We start from the raw sequence: 16,832 nt of genomic DNA, 5'->3' as shown, positions 1-16,832 counted from the left end.
AATTTGTTGAGACTTTGTGGCCTAACATATGGTCTATCCTGGAGAATATTCCATGTGCTGATGAGAAAAAGTGTATTCTGCAGCAGTTTGATGACACATTCTGTAAATTTGTCTTAGGTCCATTTGGTCTAGGGTAGAGTTTAACTTTAATGTGTCTTTGTTGATTTTGTACCTAGATGATCTGTCCATCGCCAAAAGTAGGTTGTTGAAATCCCCCAGTATTATGTATTGCAGTCTGTCTCCCTTTAGATTTGTTAATATTTGCTTTGTATATTTGGGTGTTCAGGTGTTGGGTGCATATATATTTACTGTTGTTATATTCTCTTGCTGAATTGACTCCTTTATCTTATATAATCTTATATAATTTCCTTCATTGTCCCTTTTTAGTTTTTGACTTAAGTCTATTTTATCTAAGTATAGCTACTTCTGTTCTTTTTTTGGTTTTCATTTCCATGGAATATCTTTTTCTATTCCTTCACTTGCAGTTTATGTGTATCTTTATAGATGAGGTGAGTTTCTTATAGGCAGCATGTACTTGGGTGTTATATTTTAATTCAGTGAGCCACTCTGTTTTCTAACTGGAGAGTATAGTCCATTTACATTCAGTGTTACTATTGATAGGTAAGGCCTTACTACTGCCATTTTGTTGCTTGTTTTCTAGTTGTGTAACTCCTCGCGTCCTTTTTTCATTCCTTTTTATGTGATTAACTGATTTTTATCTGGTAATATATTTTAACTTGTTGCTTTTTATTTTTAGTGTATCTGTTACAGATTTTTGCTTTGCAGTTACCTCAAGGCTTACAGAAAACATCCTGTAGATATAACAACTTATTTGAAATGGATACCAACTTAACTTTGATTACAGAAAAAGGAAAAACCAAAATAAAAACCTATACATATTAACTCTCTTTCCCCCAACATGTTGAATTTTTGATGTTACAACTTATTTATTTTTGAGATGGAGTCTTGCTTTATTGCCTAGGCTGGAGTGCAGTGGTACAATCTCGGCTCACTGCAACCTCTGCCTTCCGAGCGATTCTTCTGCCTCAGACTCCCAAGTACCTGGGACTACAGGCGCGCACCACCACACCCGATGAATTTTTGTAATTTTAGTAGAGATGGGGGTTTGCCATGTTGACCAGGCTGGTCTTGAACTCCTGACCTCAAGTGATCCATCCACCTCAGCCTCCCAGGATGCTGGGATTACAGATGTGAGCCACTGCGCCTGGCCACAATTTACATTTTTGTATTGCCAATCTCTTAGCAAATTGTTGCAGTTATTATTTTTAATAGTTTTGTCTTCTTACTAAAGATAAAAGTGGTTTAAACATCATGATTGCAGTATTAGTATATCATGCAGTGTTCTTATCTTTTAGTATGAAGAACTCTTTTTAGCATTTCTTTTGGGACAGGTCTAGTAACAATAAATTCCCTCTGCTTTTGTTTGGCAGTCTTTCATCTCTCCATTTCTGAAGGATAACTTTGCTGGATACAGTATTTTTGGTTGTTACAGTATTTTTGTTTGTTTTCCTCAGCACTCTAAATATATTGTCCCACTCTCTTCTGGCCTATATAGTTTCTACTAAGAAGTCTGCTGCCAGGCATATGATGCCCCTTCTATCATTTGCTTCACTTCTCTTATTGCTCTTAGCCTCTTATCTTTGACTTTGGTGTTTGAGAGTTTGATTATAATATGTCTTGGGGTATTATTTGGGTCGAATCTGATTGGTGACATTTTACCTTGCTTTTCCCAGATATTTATGTATTTCTCCAGGTTTAGAAAGTTTTCTGTTATTATTTCTTTGAATAAGCTTTCTGCACCTTTGTCTTTCTTAGTTCCCACTTCAACTCCAATAACCTGAATATTTGCTGTTTTTATGTTGTTCCATAGATCCTGTAAGCTGTTTATTACTTTCATTCTTTTTCCTTTTTTCTCTTCTTACTATGTATTTTCAAATCGTTTCTCTTTGAGCTCACTGATCTTTCATCTGTTCGCTGAATTCTTCTGTTGATGCTTTGTAGTGCATTTTTTGTTTCATTCATTGTATTTTTCAGCTCCAGGATTTCTGTTTGATTTTTAAAAAATTATTTCAACCTCTCTGTTCAATTTCTCTGATAAATTTCTAAATGGTTCTCTGTCTTTTCTTGAAGTTTATTTAACTTCCTTGAAACAGCCATTTTCAGTTCTTTGTCTGAAAGATTACACATCTCCATTTTAGGGTTGGTTTCCAGTGCCTTATTTTGTCCATTTGATGAGGTCATATTTTCCTAAATGTTTCTGATACTCGAGGAAATGTGACAATTTGTGTGCATTGAGAGCCTCTGTATTTATCTTAGTCTGTGCAGTCTGGTTTTGTTTGGGCCTGTCCTTCAGAGGGTGTTCCAGGGATTCTAAGCACACTGACTGTTGTCTTCCCTGAGCCTGTGACCACTTGAGCTGCCTCAGCACTAGAGTGCCCAAAGCCCAGGCTTGCCATGAGTCTCATGAAGGCTCCAAGGTTGGCATGGCTTTTTGGCCCAAATGGATCTGTGGAAGATCCAAGGTAGGTACTGGGGCTGTGTGGGAATGCTGACCAGGTACTTGAGTCCAGAAGACTGTCTCAGTGTATCAGACAAGCATGCCTCCCAACAGTTCTCTGTGTAGGCAGGCTGGGTTCTTGACTGTAGCAAGAGGGACTGGAGTTGAGACTGGACCCCTTTTGGATCTGCTGTAGGGAGGCTGATGACCCCCTCTCATTGCCACGGATGAGCATGTGTCACTTGGCAGGTCACTGCATCAGTGGGATAGTTCCTCAACTTCCATAGGAGGGGCTGAAGCTGAGACTGAGCTGTCTCAGGATCTACTGTAGAAGAGAGGATGGCATGCCTGTCAACATTGGCTCAGGTGGGTGTGCATTTCCCAGCAGGTCCCTAGACAGACCAGATAGTTCCCCAACTGTGGCAGGCGAGGCTGGAACTGAGACTGGGCCCCCCGGGATCTGCTGTGGCCTGGAGGCTAGAGAGCTGGATCTTGTTGGCTCAAGTGGGGCACTTGTCTCCCTGGAGGATCCTGCACAGACAGGATCGTTTCTCAACTACAGCAAGAGGGGCTGCAGCTGAGGCTGGGCCCCCTCAGGATCTGCCGTGACAGGAGGTTGGCAAGCCCACAGGGGAGGCCTATACTCCTGGGCTGCCAGATATGGTTGAGTCTCCCTTTGGGTCCTTGTGTAAACAGCTCTGAGCTGGGACCTGCAGCTGAAGGCTGGAGCAGAGCCATAGGGCCACTTTCAGGCTCACTGTCAAGACCAATATCAGCAGGCAGACAAGCCTTTCTGTTAAGTCACTAGCATGTGTGATTCCTTCTGGACCTCTTGGCAGCTGGTTTTGGTTGTAGACTGAAGGCCAGATGGGGCTATAGCTAAGCCCCTTGAAGGACTGGGCTGTTTCCAGGCTTGAACTTAGAAGCAGGCTCAGTGGATCATCCACCTAGGTGTGAATGCATTCAAAACGACCTTCCTAGGTCTTTGGCTCCATCAGGGTTTGACAACCTCCTACCTGAATTCTGAGGCTCCTGCAGCAAGACTTTTTACTGTGGATAGGTGCAGGATTCTTGTTGCTATGGGGGGATATGAACAAGTTACCTTCTATTCTGCCATCTTGGTGACATCCTGAACATTCCATTCTTGTATGCTTTTCTCCTGTACATGTATAAAAAGGAATTGCTAGATTATAGGGTGTTGTATTATACTTCAGTTTTATTTGATAATTCCAAACTGTTTTTCAGAATGACTATCCATCTATACTGTGACCAACAATTTATTGTTAAGGCTCCAAATACTTTGTATTGTCAGTTTAATTTTGTTTTGTTTTTTAAAATCATTCTGGTGGGTGTGTTATGAATTGCTATCTAATTATGAGGTGAATTTAAATTTTCCATGGTGACTGATGAAGTTAATCACTTTTTATATGTCTGTTGGCCATTTTTATATTCTATTTTGTATATTCATTTTTATGTGTCTATTGAGGCCTCTTGCTCATTTTTTCTACTGGATTATTGGGTTTTTTTGTACTATTTTTTAGGAGTTTTTTTATGCATGCCAGAATATAAACCTTTTAGTCTTCATTTTCTTAATGGTATCTTTTGATGAACAAGTTTTCTTAAGTTTAATACAGTTGGTTGGGTGCCGTGGCTCATGCCTGTGATCCCAGCACTTTGCGAGGCCGAGGCGGGTGGATCATGAGGTCAAGAGATCAAGACCATCCTAGCCAATATGGTGAAACCCCGTCTCTACTAAAATATAAAAAATTAGCCGGGCGTAGTGGCACATGCCTGTAGTCCCAGCTACTCGGGAGGCTGAAGCAGAGGAATTGCTTGAATCCAGGAGGCAGAGGTTGCAGTGAGCCAAGATTGTGCCACTGCTTTCCAGCCTGGTGACAGAGTGAGATTTCCATCTCAAAGAAAAAAAGTTTAATACAATATATTTTATTCCTCTTTTACTTTATGATTTTTCTTTTAAGAAACATTTTCCCTACTCCAAAGTATAAATATTTTTCTATGTGAATTACTAAAAGTTTTGATTTTTGCCTTTCATATTTGGGTCTACATTCTATCTGGAATTGATTTTTTTTTTTTTGTATGTGATGTGAGGAATATATTCTCTAATATATTAATAGATAAGAAATTGTGCAATCATCATATATTGACAATTGCATTGTTTCCTGACTGCTCTTCTGTGCCTAATTTGTCATAAATCAACTGTTCATGTAAGTTTTTAAGTCTGCTTCAGGATTCTCTGTTCTGTCGCATTAGTTTGTTTGCAAATTACATTGTGATTTCCAAATTAACTTCGCCTTTCTGGAATAAATTCAACTTGATCATGGTATGCTCTCTTTTTGGTATGTTGCTGAATTCTTTTTACACTATTTAAGAATTCTGCATTTGTGTTCATATATGAAACTGGCCTGTTATTTTTATTTTCTTCTGAAATTTGATATCAGGGTTATGCTTACCACATAACTCATACAGAGTATTTGTTACATTGGCATTATTTCTTCCTTGGGAGAATTCACTGGCAAAGCCATCTGACCCTGGAGTTTTCTTTGTGTGAGGTTATTCATTATAGATTTCATTCTTTATAGATTGTAAAACTATTCAAGTTGTCTATTCTGCCTTTGTCAGTTTTGGAAAGTTGTATTTTTCTATTAATCTGTCCATTTTATCTAAGTTTTCAAATTAATGGCATAAAATTATTCACATTATTATACTCTTTATCACCTGTAGAATTTGTGCTGTTGACCTTTTCATCTAAATACTCTTTATTCTCTTAATCAACTTCACTTTGATTAAAAATGTTTTTGTTTTGTTGTGCTTATTTCTTATTATGTTCTTTCAGTCTGAGGACTCATTGCTATGTAGTGGGGAATTCTTTGCTATTTTTATTTAATTATTGCTCTCCCTCCCCTTTATTTTCTAATTCTGGAACTTCTAGCTATGTGTTAGAACTTTTAGGTCTAGCTTTTGTAAAATACTTTTTTTCATTCATCTCATTTTTATCTCTTCATGCATTATTCCAGTGAAATCCTCTGGTTATGCTTCTATTTTACTTATTTGATCTTTGCTTTTTTGTAGTTGTTGTTTATTAATTTCAGCCATCATACTCTTTTTCCTGAAGGCTTTGCCACATACAGAAAGGCTTTTTATACAGGTAATATAGCATTAGCTTCTTTTTACCTCTATGGATTTTTTTTTTTTGGTAGATATCTACTTCTGGCCCATGGAAGGTATTCCTTTTTGTTTTCAAGTGCAGCATTATATTAGTATTTTTGTTATTTCTCCATAATATAATTTAGGTTGGTGGTTAATAGTGTGAACTCTGGAGGCAGAGAACCAATACTCAAAGCCAAGCTCTGCCTCTTTGACATGTTATTCAAACCCCGTGTTTGAATTACATATGATAATACAGATAATTCCTTACATATGATAATACAGATAAAGATAATACATATTTCATGGATTTTGTGAGGATGAAACAATATATGTCAAAATGCCTCTCACATAACAAGTAATCAGTAGATATTAACTCTTGTTAGTTGAATAATGGTGGCAGTAGTACATTAGTTATTATGTGATCAGAGTAGATGGTGGAGATTTTGCCATGTGTTTGTATTTGGCTATAGTATTTCAGCCATCTCTTCTATAACTTAAAACTGAAAATTGAGTCTAACAGACTTAGATAACTTATTACTTTTTTTCCTTTTCTACAGATGGATCCTGAGCTTGAAAAAAAACTGAAAGAGAATAAAATATCTTTAGAGTCGGAATATGAGGTACGGTATGTTAATATAGTCTCTGTCTTATAACAATCAGTTACTGGTTTTATCTGCCTTAAAAGTATTAGTAGTACAGAAAAAAATTATGTTGAATATATGGTATTTGATAAACTGTATAGTCATTTGAAAAGAAAATAAAGATGGATCCATACTTATTATACTACAAATAAATAAATTCCAGATGGATCAAGAATTTAAAAGTAAAAAACAAAATGCTAAAAGTACTAGGAGAATATAAATGGAGAATTTTGTTTGTTGTCTTGAGTCAAAAAAGCCTATTTAAATGTGATATAAAACCCAGAAGCTCTAAAAGTAAAGATTAATGGGTTCATACATACAAATTCAAAAGTTAAGAATAAAAAAATGTATATAAAGTCACAGGTTACATGAGAAATCCTACAGATATAGTTTAATCTTATCATGGCACATTAATTTACTTAAATGTGAAGACCATCTCCAAATCAGTGTGAAAAAGTTCAATTCATTTGTTCAGTAAGAACATGGGAAAGCATAGCATGTAAAACTTTTGGACAAAAGGAAATAAGTATCATTCTTAAACATATGAAGAGATGCTCAATTTATCATAATAGGAATGTCAAAGTCTAACGAGGTATCACTTTTCACCCATCTAATTAGCAAAAATCGAGTTTAATAGCACGCTATATTATGGGATGTGGTGAGGATGTTCTTCATGTCTTTGAGTTTGTAATTTTTTTGACTGGATTATATTTTCCTGTTTCTTTGTATGTCTGGTCATTTTGTATTGAAAGGTAGTCATTGTGAATAATACACTGAAGAAAATTCTGAAGAGTGTTGATTTTTATTTTGACAATTTAATTGTTAGCTAATCACCTTAAACTTCGTTTTGTGCTTTGTAGGGAAGTATCTGTTGAAGGGCTACTATCTTTCTTTGGCCCTTCTCCCTTGTTGGGACTCAATCTCCAGACTGTCTCCCCAGAGAATCTTGTCAAGACTTGGCTTTAAGCTTTGTTGGGGGTGAGTCTAAAGAAAATCTTATTCTCAGGCATAATTTTTACTCCTGAAGAACAGTCCTTTTGGCGTCTTAGGTGGATGTCAGGGTAGCAACAAAATGTTAAAAGAAAGGTCTCCACTCTGGCAGGCATGAAAACTCCATATTCTTGACACTGTTTTTTCTCAGCATTTCTTGACGCCGTTCCACACTCAGGCCTATACCAGTTGGCTGTGAAGTGTTATGTCTTGGGTGGTTTTTCTCAGCACATTTACATAGCCCATTCTTCAGCCACTGTGCACGTTTTGTAGAATTCTACAAGGAATCTCCTTCACCAAAGATCTGTAAAGACTAGACCACTTTTACATGAACTTGTTATATAAGAATTTTCTTCAATTCTGTTAAGCATATATATCTTACGTTACCTGGATAGTGGCCATTATTCTTTATTAAAATCTTTTAATAACTTTAGATCATTTCATAACTATACTCGAAAATACTTTAAATTCTTCTTGTATGCTAAATTAGTTGAATTTTGTTCCTTCATGTATATATGTAATACAGACTCCTGGTAAAACTATAAGTGAACAGTATTTGCATTTACTACTTTCCCATTGATTAAGAAAAAAAAAATCCTGTAACTTGCTAACTTGTAGTTCTACAAGTGCTATACACCAGTAGTGATGCTATGGAGAGTTTGTCTGGGAGTAGATTTTCCTTCTAGTTCTTCTAGGACCTGTAGAATTTGAGAGCTGAAGACTCTCAAATGTAGAGTATTTGGTTCAACCTTTTCATTGTTACTTATGAGCGAGTTAATGCCCAGGTGGCTTAAATCACTTTCCAAAGGTTATATAGCTAGTTAGTAAGAGAGTAATGCTTAGTATCCAAGTGTCAAGGTAAATTTATTCCATTTCCCTGTCTCTGGATATAAGCTGTCCTGTGTTTTCACAGCTTTTTCTTTTTTCTACCTTAATTATTTCAGAACAACCAAAACAGCAGATATGTAAAAGTTAATGTCAGAGTGGTGGTCAGTAGGAGAAAGGTGAAGAAACATTTATTTCTTCCCTTTTATTCCAACTTTATTTTTGTGCTTGAGAGGTACTTCAGACTAAATGAAGGTAGGATGATCCATAATGTAGTTGCAACTAGTTTCAGTTGCCCAAAAGTGTTTTGCTCATGATAGCTGTAGGAAAAGTCTTTTCATTCCTAAGCCCAGGCATAAGACAAATTATTTTGGTCTCTTTTCTTTTTTGTAGAAGACTTTAGGGTCTCCACCTTTGTTCTTTTCTTCTTATTGTCTACCATCATCCCTGATAACCCTTTCAGTCACTGTGCTGGATCAGCCTTCAGATTTGTACTTTTGTTTTCCCAGCTTCGGCCTTTAGCTTGTCCTCTCAAAAATAAGGCATGTAGACTCTTTCTCTATTTTAATAGTTTTATGGTTAAGGTGGAGTAAGATAGGCATTAACATCAGTAACAAATGAAAAGTTCTAAATCTTAAAATGACATTTCATCAATGATTATGATTGTAGTTGACTTATTTGCTACAATTGTAATTGAGGACCTATCGGATACTTTCTACTCATTTATTCATTGAGTTAGTTGTGTCCTAATCAAAGCCACAAGGCTCTTATACTAATATTTATACTTTAATTTTTTGTGGTTCTGTAGAAAATAAAAGACTCCAAGTTTGATGACTGGAAGAATATTCGAGGACCCAGGCCTTGGGAAGATCCTGACCTCCTCCAAGGAAGAAATCCAGAAAGCCTTAAGACTAAGACAACTTGACTCTGCTGATTCTTTTCTCTTTTCTTAATAAAAATGTTATCAACTGGACTTCCTAATATATACCTCTATCAAGTGGAAAGGAAATTCCAGGCCCATGGAAACTTGGATATGGGTAATTTGATGACAAATAATCTTGATAAAAGGTCATGTATAGGTTTTTATACTTCCCAGCTGTTCCATCTGTAGATGAAAGTAACAATGTTGGCCACGTATATTTTACACCTTGAAATAAAAAATGTGAATATTGCTCCAAAAACAGTTACGTATTCCACTCTCCAACTACCCACATATTCCTTTTGCAGTAGCCACTAGGGCATCATTTTGATATTTCATTCTGATTTCTGATTCCTAATGAGGACAGTAGGTCTGGATCTAAATTCTCACAGTAAAATCAAGCAGTAATTTTCTCTCATATCTATTAGGGAAAGAAAAATGATCACAATCTGCTAAGAGTCTTGGTTTTCTTTGTAATGCCTCACATAGTATGATAATCAGTCTCCAAAGCATCACCTGATAATTACAATGATACCATTAACATGTCAAGGAAATTATATTATTTATGGTTGTCAAAAATTATGAAGTAGTGTATGATTAGAAGCAGATATGGCAAATTTGTTCAGTAAATCCATAGATGACTATATTTTGAGAAATACTAAGATAATACTAAAAATTATGCCTTAGCATAATTTGCATGCAAAATTGCCCTCTAGTGTTTGTTGTTGTTTTGTGTTTTAATTTGGGGTTTGCAGTGATCTGATCCCTAGGCAAAAGGATTGAATTGAGGAAAGTTAGTTGTTTTTGTTTTGTTTTGAGACAGAGTCTCGCTCTGTTCACCCAGGCTGGAGTGCAGTGGCACAATCTGTGCTCACTGCATGTTCCGCCTCCCGGGTTCACGCCATTCTCCTGCCTCAGCCTCCTGAGTAGCTGGGACTACAGGCACATGCCGTCACGCCTGGCTAATTTTTTGTATTTTTAGTAGAGATGGGGTTTCACCATGTTAGCCAGGATGGTCTCCATCTCCTGACCTTGTGATCCGCCCACCTCGGCCTCCCAAATTGCTGGGATTACAGGTGTGAGCCACCGCGCCTGGCCGAAAGTTAGTTGTTTTGAACTCATTTTCTCCTTTTTACCCGTCTTTATCAGCTTCTACCTTCTGGTTTCATGCTGAGTTCTAGTTGCCTAAAGTCTCCATTGAAATACTCCTGTTATAATTGCCATAAATCCACCTCCACCTTTCTCCTCCTAGTCAAAATTTGTATTCTTTTCAGCAGGTTGGTTTTAACAAAAAGTAAATGAAGTTGATTATCTAGTGATAATAATTTGTGATAGACATGAGTCATAAGATAGTTACCTGTTAGAGCAATTGGATTTCAGAGAAAAGAGTCTCCACTTATTATTCACTCATTAAACAAGTAACTCAGAAAAGATCATTGATTTAAATGTAAAACATAAAAGTATAAAACTTTTAGGAAAAACCATAGGAGAAAGGCTTCAACTTACTGAATAGCTCTTACCAAAGAATATTCATAAAAGAAAAACTTGACAAATTGACACATCAATTTTACAAACTTTTGTTTGCCAAAGGCCCTGTTAAAAGGATGAAAAATGTAGAGACTGAGAGAAAACACATGTAAACCACATATCTGGCAAAAGACTCATACCTAGAATAAATAACTCTGTAAACTCAGTTAAAAAATATCCAATTAGAATATGGGCAAAAAACATAGAGACATTTCACTACAGAGGATACACTGATGGCAAATTAGCTCTGAAAAGAATGTTTGACATCACTATGAAGGAAATGCAATTTTAGACTACATTGACATCACTACACATCTATTAGAATACCTAAAAAAAAATTAGTGACAGTATGAAATGCTGGCAAGGATGTGGAGAAATGAAATCTCTCACACATTGGTGGTATCATGTAAAATGGTACAACTCGTCTAGAAAACTAGTTTCTTTAAAAGCATAAAAGACTTCTGGTTTCCAGTTTGATATGTAAAAAGTTTGAAAAATTTAATTCCCATCATAACAAAGAAAAAAGCTGAACAACTAAACTCTTACTTTGAGTTGAAGTCACAGGACAAACCACCACCCTGAAAACTGGAGACATAGGCAGGTACAGAAAATCATAGTTTACCTGGAGGAGCACCTGCCCAGAAACCACCACTGGAGCCAGCATTGGGTAGGAATATCTAAAGGTAACTGAATACTTCCTGGAGGCTGATCATGGACTAATTAATTGAGAGAAAATCTCTTAAGAGGAGGCCAAGCCTTGTGTGGATTGGAGAAGGCACACTTGTGAGTTACCTCTAAGAGTCCCACCTGGTTTCCATAATGAATATCAGAAAAATCCCCTTGTGCTTCTAGCAGGTGTAGGTGAGAGTAACTATTCTGAAATATGCCCAGAGAATTCTGTTTTCTTTAATGTAAGCCTGGCCCAAAGTAAACACTTTTGCTAGAACCTAATTGTATTGGGTTTTACCAGTGCCTAGCCAACTGGAGGAAGGGGAATAACCAACTCCAGCCTCCTCCAACCTTCCTGTTTTACCTAAATGGGGGTGAGGAGAGGTGGAGGAAGACTGAAAAACACTTGTGAATGTCCAGTCCAGGGACCTAGGCTTATTAAGAAGCCTAATCATAGGACTTACAGAATGCTCCCCACTGCATATATTACCACCACATCACTAAAGGCCTATTCACTCGAGTTCATTTTACCCAGTACATCATGTCCAACAGTCAACAAAAACGAAAGACAAAAAGCACAGTTTGAAGAGACAAAACGAGCATCAGAATCAGATTCAGACATGGCAGCGATGTTGCAATGATCACACTGGGAATTTAAAATATGATTAATATGCTAAGAGCTCTGATGGAAAAAGTATACAATATGCAAGAACAAATGGGCAATAAAAGCAAAGAAGTGGAAGAATTAAAAGGAAATTCTAGCATTAAAAAGCTAACGAGAACAGTGACTGATGAGATCATCAACAGAGTGGACGGAACTGAAGAAAGAGAGAGAAAAGTACATATAGTATGTTAACACTAATCAAAAGAAAGTTTGAGGAGTTATATTAATCTCAGACAAATCAAACTTCAGAGCACTGAAAATCATGGAAGAAGAGGAGCATTACATAATAATAAAGAGGGCCCATCCTCTCCAAGAAGACATAAAATTCTTAACGTATATACACCAAAAATACATGAGCAAAAACTGGTAGAGCTGCAAATATATGAGAAATATAGGAATAGACTTACAGAGACTTAATCAATCCTCTTATCAGCAATTGACAAATCAAGTAGGCAGAAAATCATTGAGGACATAGTTGAGCACCATCAATCAGCTGTATCTGACATCCATAGCATACTCCACAACAACAGAATAGGCATTCTTTTCAAGTTCAAACAACATTCATCAACACGGACAACCATATAACACACCTCAACAAATTTGAAAGGATAAAAATCATACAAAGTATGCCCTCAGACTATTATGGAATTAACCTAGAAATCAATGACAGAAAGATAGCTAGAAAATCCCAAAGTACTCATAGATTAAACGACACTCTTCTAAATAACGCATGCATAATGAAATTTAAATAAATCAAAGATATTTTGCACTAAATGAAATAGAAAATAAAACTTACCAAATTTGTTGGATGCAGCAAAAGAGGTGCTTTGAAGAAAGTTTATAGAATTGAATGTGTTCAATAGAAAAAAGAATACATACATTAGAGATAGGGTCTTGCTCTGTTACTAGGCTGGAGTACAATGCCACAATCATAGCTTACTGTAGTCTCAAACTCCTTGGCTCAAGCAATCCTCCTGCTCATCCTCACTGGTCATTAGAGAAATGCAAATCAAAACCACAATGAAATGCCATCTCACGCCAATTAGAATGGCAATCATTAAAAAGTCAGGAAACTACAGATGCTGGGAACATCACAAACCAGGGCCTGTTGAGGGGTGGGGGGCTAGGGGAAGGATAGCATTAGGAGAAATACCTAAAGTAGATGATGGGTTGGCAGGTGTAGCAAACCACCATGGCATGTGTATACCTATGTAACCTGACAAAAACAAGCAATGTGGAAAGGATTCCCTATTTAATAAATGGTGTTGGGAAAACTGGCTAGCCATATGCAGAAAACAAACTGGACCCCTTTCTTACACGTTATACAAAAATTGACTCAGGATGGATTAAAGACTTAAATGTAACACCTAAAACCATAAAAACCCTAGAAGAAAACCTAGGCAATCCCATTCAGGTATAGGCATGGGCAAAGATTTCATGACTAAAACACCAAAAGCAATGGCAACAAAAGCCAAAATTGACAAATGGGATCTAATCAAACTAAAGAGCTTCTGCACCGCAAAAGAAACTACCATCAGAGTGAACAGGCAACCTACACAATGCAAGAATATTTTTGCAATCTATCCAACTGACAAAGGGCTAATATCCAGAATCTACAAACAACTTAAATTTACAAGAAAAAAACAACCCCATCAAAAAGTGGGCAAAGAATATGAACAGACACTTCTCAAAAGAAGACATTTATCTAGCCAACAAACATGAAAAAAAGCTCATCATCACTGCTCATTAGAGAAATGCAAATCAAAACCACAATGAGATGCCATCTCACACCAGTTAGAATGGCGATCATTAAAAAGTCAGGAAACTACAGATGGTGGAGAGGATGTGGAGAAACAGGAACACTTTTACACTGTTGGTGGGAGTATAAATTATTTCAACCATTGTGGAAGACAGTGTGACGATTCCTCAATGATCTAGAACCAGAAATACCATTTGACCCAGCAATCCCATTATTGGGTTTATACCCAAAGGATTATAAATCATCTACTATAAAGACACATGCACACATATATTTATTGCGGCACTGTTCACAATAGCAGTAGACTTGGAACCAACCCAAATGCCCATCAATGATAGACTGGATAAAGAAAATGTGGCACATATACACCATGGAATACTATGCAGCCACAAAAAAGGATGAGTTCGTGTCCTTTGCAGGGACATGGATGAAGCTGGAAACCATCATACTCAGCAACTAACACAAGAACAGAAAACCACCGCATGTTCTCACTCATAAGTGGGAGTTGAGCAATGAGAACACATGGACATAGGGAGGGGAACATCACACACTGGGGCCTGTTGGCGGGTGGAGGGCTAGGGAAGGGATAGCATTAGGAGAAGTACCTAATGTAGACGACAGGTTGATAGGTGCAGCAAACCACCATAGCATGTGTATACCTATGTAACAAACCTGCACGTTCTGCAGAACTTAAAGTATAAAAAAAAAAAACAACTCTTAAAACTGTTTCAAATAAGAAATAAAGACAAAATTACAACAAATATTGAAGAGTCTTTAGGATATGTTGCAAATATGAATACATATGCCACTAATCATCTCCACGTAAGCAGTTCCTCTCCAGTAAATTTACATTGCAGTAAAAAGTGATGTCTCTCAGTTCTCACAGATTTTTTCATCATGTTTACTGCAATACCATAAACCTTGAAGAACACCATGGGACCCATACAGAGTGCCACTAATGATGCTCAAAGTGCTCCAAGAAGCAGATAAAAGTCATGACATTATAATAAAAAGTTGAAATGCTTGATAGGTACCATAGATTGAGGTCTGCAGCTGCAGTTGCCCACAATTTCAAGATACATGACTCCAGCATAAGGGCCTTTGTAAAAAAAAAAAAAAAAAAAAAAAGAAAAGAAAAAGAAAAAAGAAAATTTGTGAAGCCATCACTGCAGCTATGCCAGCAGATATGAAAACCTTGCACTTTTTGCAAACTATCCTTTTATCTCATTCTGTAAATGCAGGTTTTATGTGGGTGCCGGCTTGCTATAAGAAAGACATACCTATAGACTAATATGAGTCAAGAGAAAGTGAAGTCATTATATGACAACTTAAAGCAAAAGGAAGGTGAAGAATCTAAAGCTGAAGAATTTAATGCCTGCAAAGGATAGTTTGATAATTTTATAAAGACGTTTGGCTTTAAAAACAACACAAAACAAAAAAACAGTCACTCCCAGCCTGACCAATAAGGTGAAACCCCATCTCTACTAAAAATACAAAAATTAGCTGGGCGTGGTGGCGTGCGCCTGTAGTCCCAGCTACTCGGGAGGCTGAGGCAGAAAAATCGCTTGAACCCAGGAGGCAGAGGTTGCAGTGGGCCGAGATCGTGCCACTGCACTCCAGCCTGGGCAACAGAGCGAGACTCCCATCTCAAAAAAACAAACAAAAGAACACTCACTCATAAGTGTGGAAGTACACTGGGAGTTTCCTTATTTGCTGCTTGACTGTCCTAATTATACTACAGCAAAGAGGTAGAGATATGAGAAATAGTGCTCCAACCCTACTGGTCAGTTTCATAAGAGGCATCAGCCTAGGACTGGGTGTTTCATGGAGTATAAAGGGTAGAACTGAGTGTTGGCATATCATTTGATTCAATGGGGCCTAAAAAGCAGGGCAGTTGGGAAACTGGGAGTTTGCGTAGACGTAGCCAAGTTGTCGCCTCCTTCTGGACTTCATTTTCTCTAACTGTACAATAGAAGGTGGGGTAGTAAACACCTACAGGAGTGGCATTAGGATATGGTAAGACTGTAAGCACAAGGGCAGGGAATGTTTCTTTGAAATGTTCTGCCTCATTTCTCTTCCTCTCCTCTCTCTCTACCACAACAGCAAAGCTGAGCTGACTTGATGTGGAAGGTATTTTTCTTGGGCTTTCCAAGATCCTGGTAAGGTATTAACATTTCAGTTTAAGATGTGGATTTCTTTTGTTTTTGAAAGGCCATGGGAACATTTAAATTTACAATGCAGTTAATTGGTTGTTTTCTACCACTGTCTTTGAGTTCCCCACCCTAAAAAAAATTTACTTCAACACAAAGTATTAGTAATCAATGTAACATTTACTAATAATTTCATAGGGAAGAGAGGAGATGGTTTATACTGTACCACACAAGAAGTAACTCAAGAAATCCCCGTCAGCTGGATGTGGTGGCTCACACCTCTAATCTGGCACTTTGGGAGGCTGAGGCGGATGGATGACTTGAGGTCAGGAGTTCAAGACCAGCCTGGCCAATACAGTGAAATCCCATCTCTACTAAAAATACAAATTAGTGCTCACGCCTGTAATCCCAGCACTTTGGGAGGCCGAGGCGGGCAGATAGCCTGAGGCCAGGAGTTCGAGACCAACCTGGCTAACATGGTGAAACCCTGTCTCTACTAAAAGTGCAAAAATTAGCTGGGCATGGTGGTGGGCGGGTGCCTGTAATCCCAGCTACTTGGGAGGCTGAGGCAGGAGAATCGCTTGAACCCAGGAGGTGGAGGTTGCAGTGAGCCGAGATCATGCCATTGCACTCCAGCCTGGGCGACAAGAACAAGATTTTGTCTCAAAACAGAAACAAAAACAAACAAAAACACACCAAACCAAACCAAACCAAACAAAAACTACACAGCCTGGTTTGGTGGTGGGTACCACCGTGACTGAGACAGGAGAATCCCTTGAACCTGGGAGGCAGAGGCTGTGGTGAGCCGAGATTGCCCCACTGCACTCCAGCCTGGGTGACAGAGCAAGACTCTGTCTCAAAAAAAAAAAAAAAAAAAAAAGTTCTTATCAAAATGTCACACCTAAAATAATATTTTAATAACATTACTCAGTAGTCTATTCAATTAGTAGCAATAAATTCTGTGTGGGTGGAAGGATCTATCTAAACGTTTTTGTATATCTC

The 16,832-nt window shown here is 37.6% G+C and overlaps 1 protein-coding gene across 10 annotated transcripts in view; it reads left to right on the top strand.

The window, feature by feature from the left end:
• COX16 (COX16 cytochrome c oxidase assembly homolog (S. cerevisiae)) overlaps positions 1 to 9,115 on the top strand; it is a 36,227-nt gene extending 27,112 nt beyond the window's left edge. For 8 of the 10 annotated variants that reach the window (XM_063715605.1, XM_009249215.4, XM_024231479.3 and 5 more), the window contains 2 exons: positions 6,244 to 6,306; positions 8,951 to 9,115. In XM_063715605.1, the coding sequence (XP_063571675.1) occupies positions 6,244 to 6,306; positions 8,951 to 9,067 (180 nt within the window). In that variant the 3' untranslated portion in view covers positions 9,068 to 9,115. Of the gene's footprint in view, positions 1 to 6,243; positions 6,307 to 7,187; positions 7,306 to 8,950 lie in introns of all 10 variants that reach the window. The other 2 variants (XR_010136991.1, XR_010136993.1) reach the window with 1 other exon arrangement.
• The last annotated feature ends 7,717 nt before the right edge of the window (positions 9,116 to 16,832 follow it).

The sequence above is a fragment of the Pongo abelii genome, chromosome 15 (genome assembly GCF_028885655.2).
Source record: "Pongo abelii isolate AG06213 chromosome 15, NHGRI_mPonAbe1-v2.0_pri, whole genome shotgun sequence".
In the NCBI taxonomy this organism is placed as follows: Eukaryota; Metazoa; Chordata; class Mammalia; order Primates; family Hominidae; genus Pongo; species Pongo abelii.
Note: the sequence above shows the minus strand (reverse complement) of the source record. Positions and strands in the feature narration are given on the sequence as shown.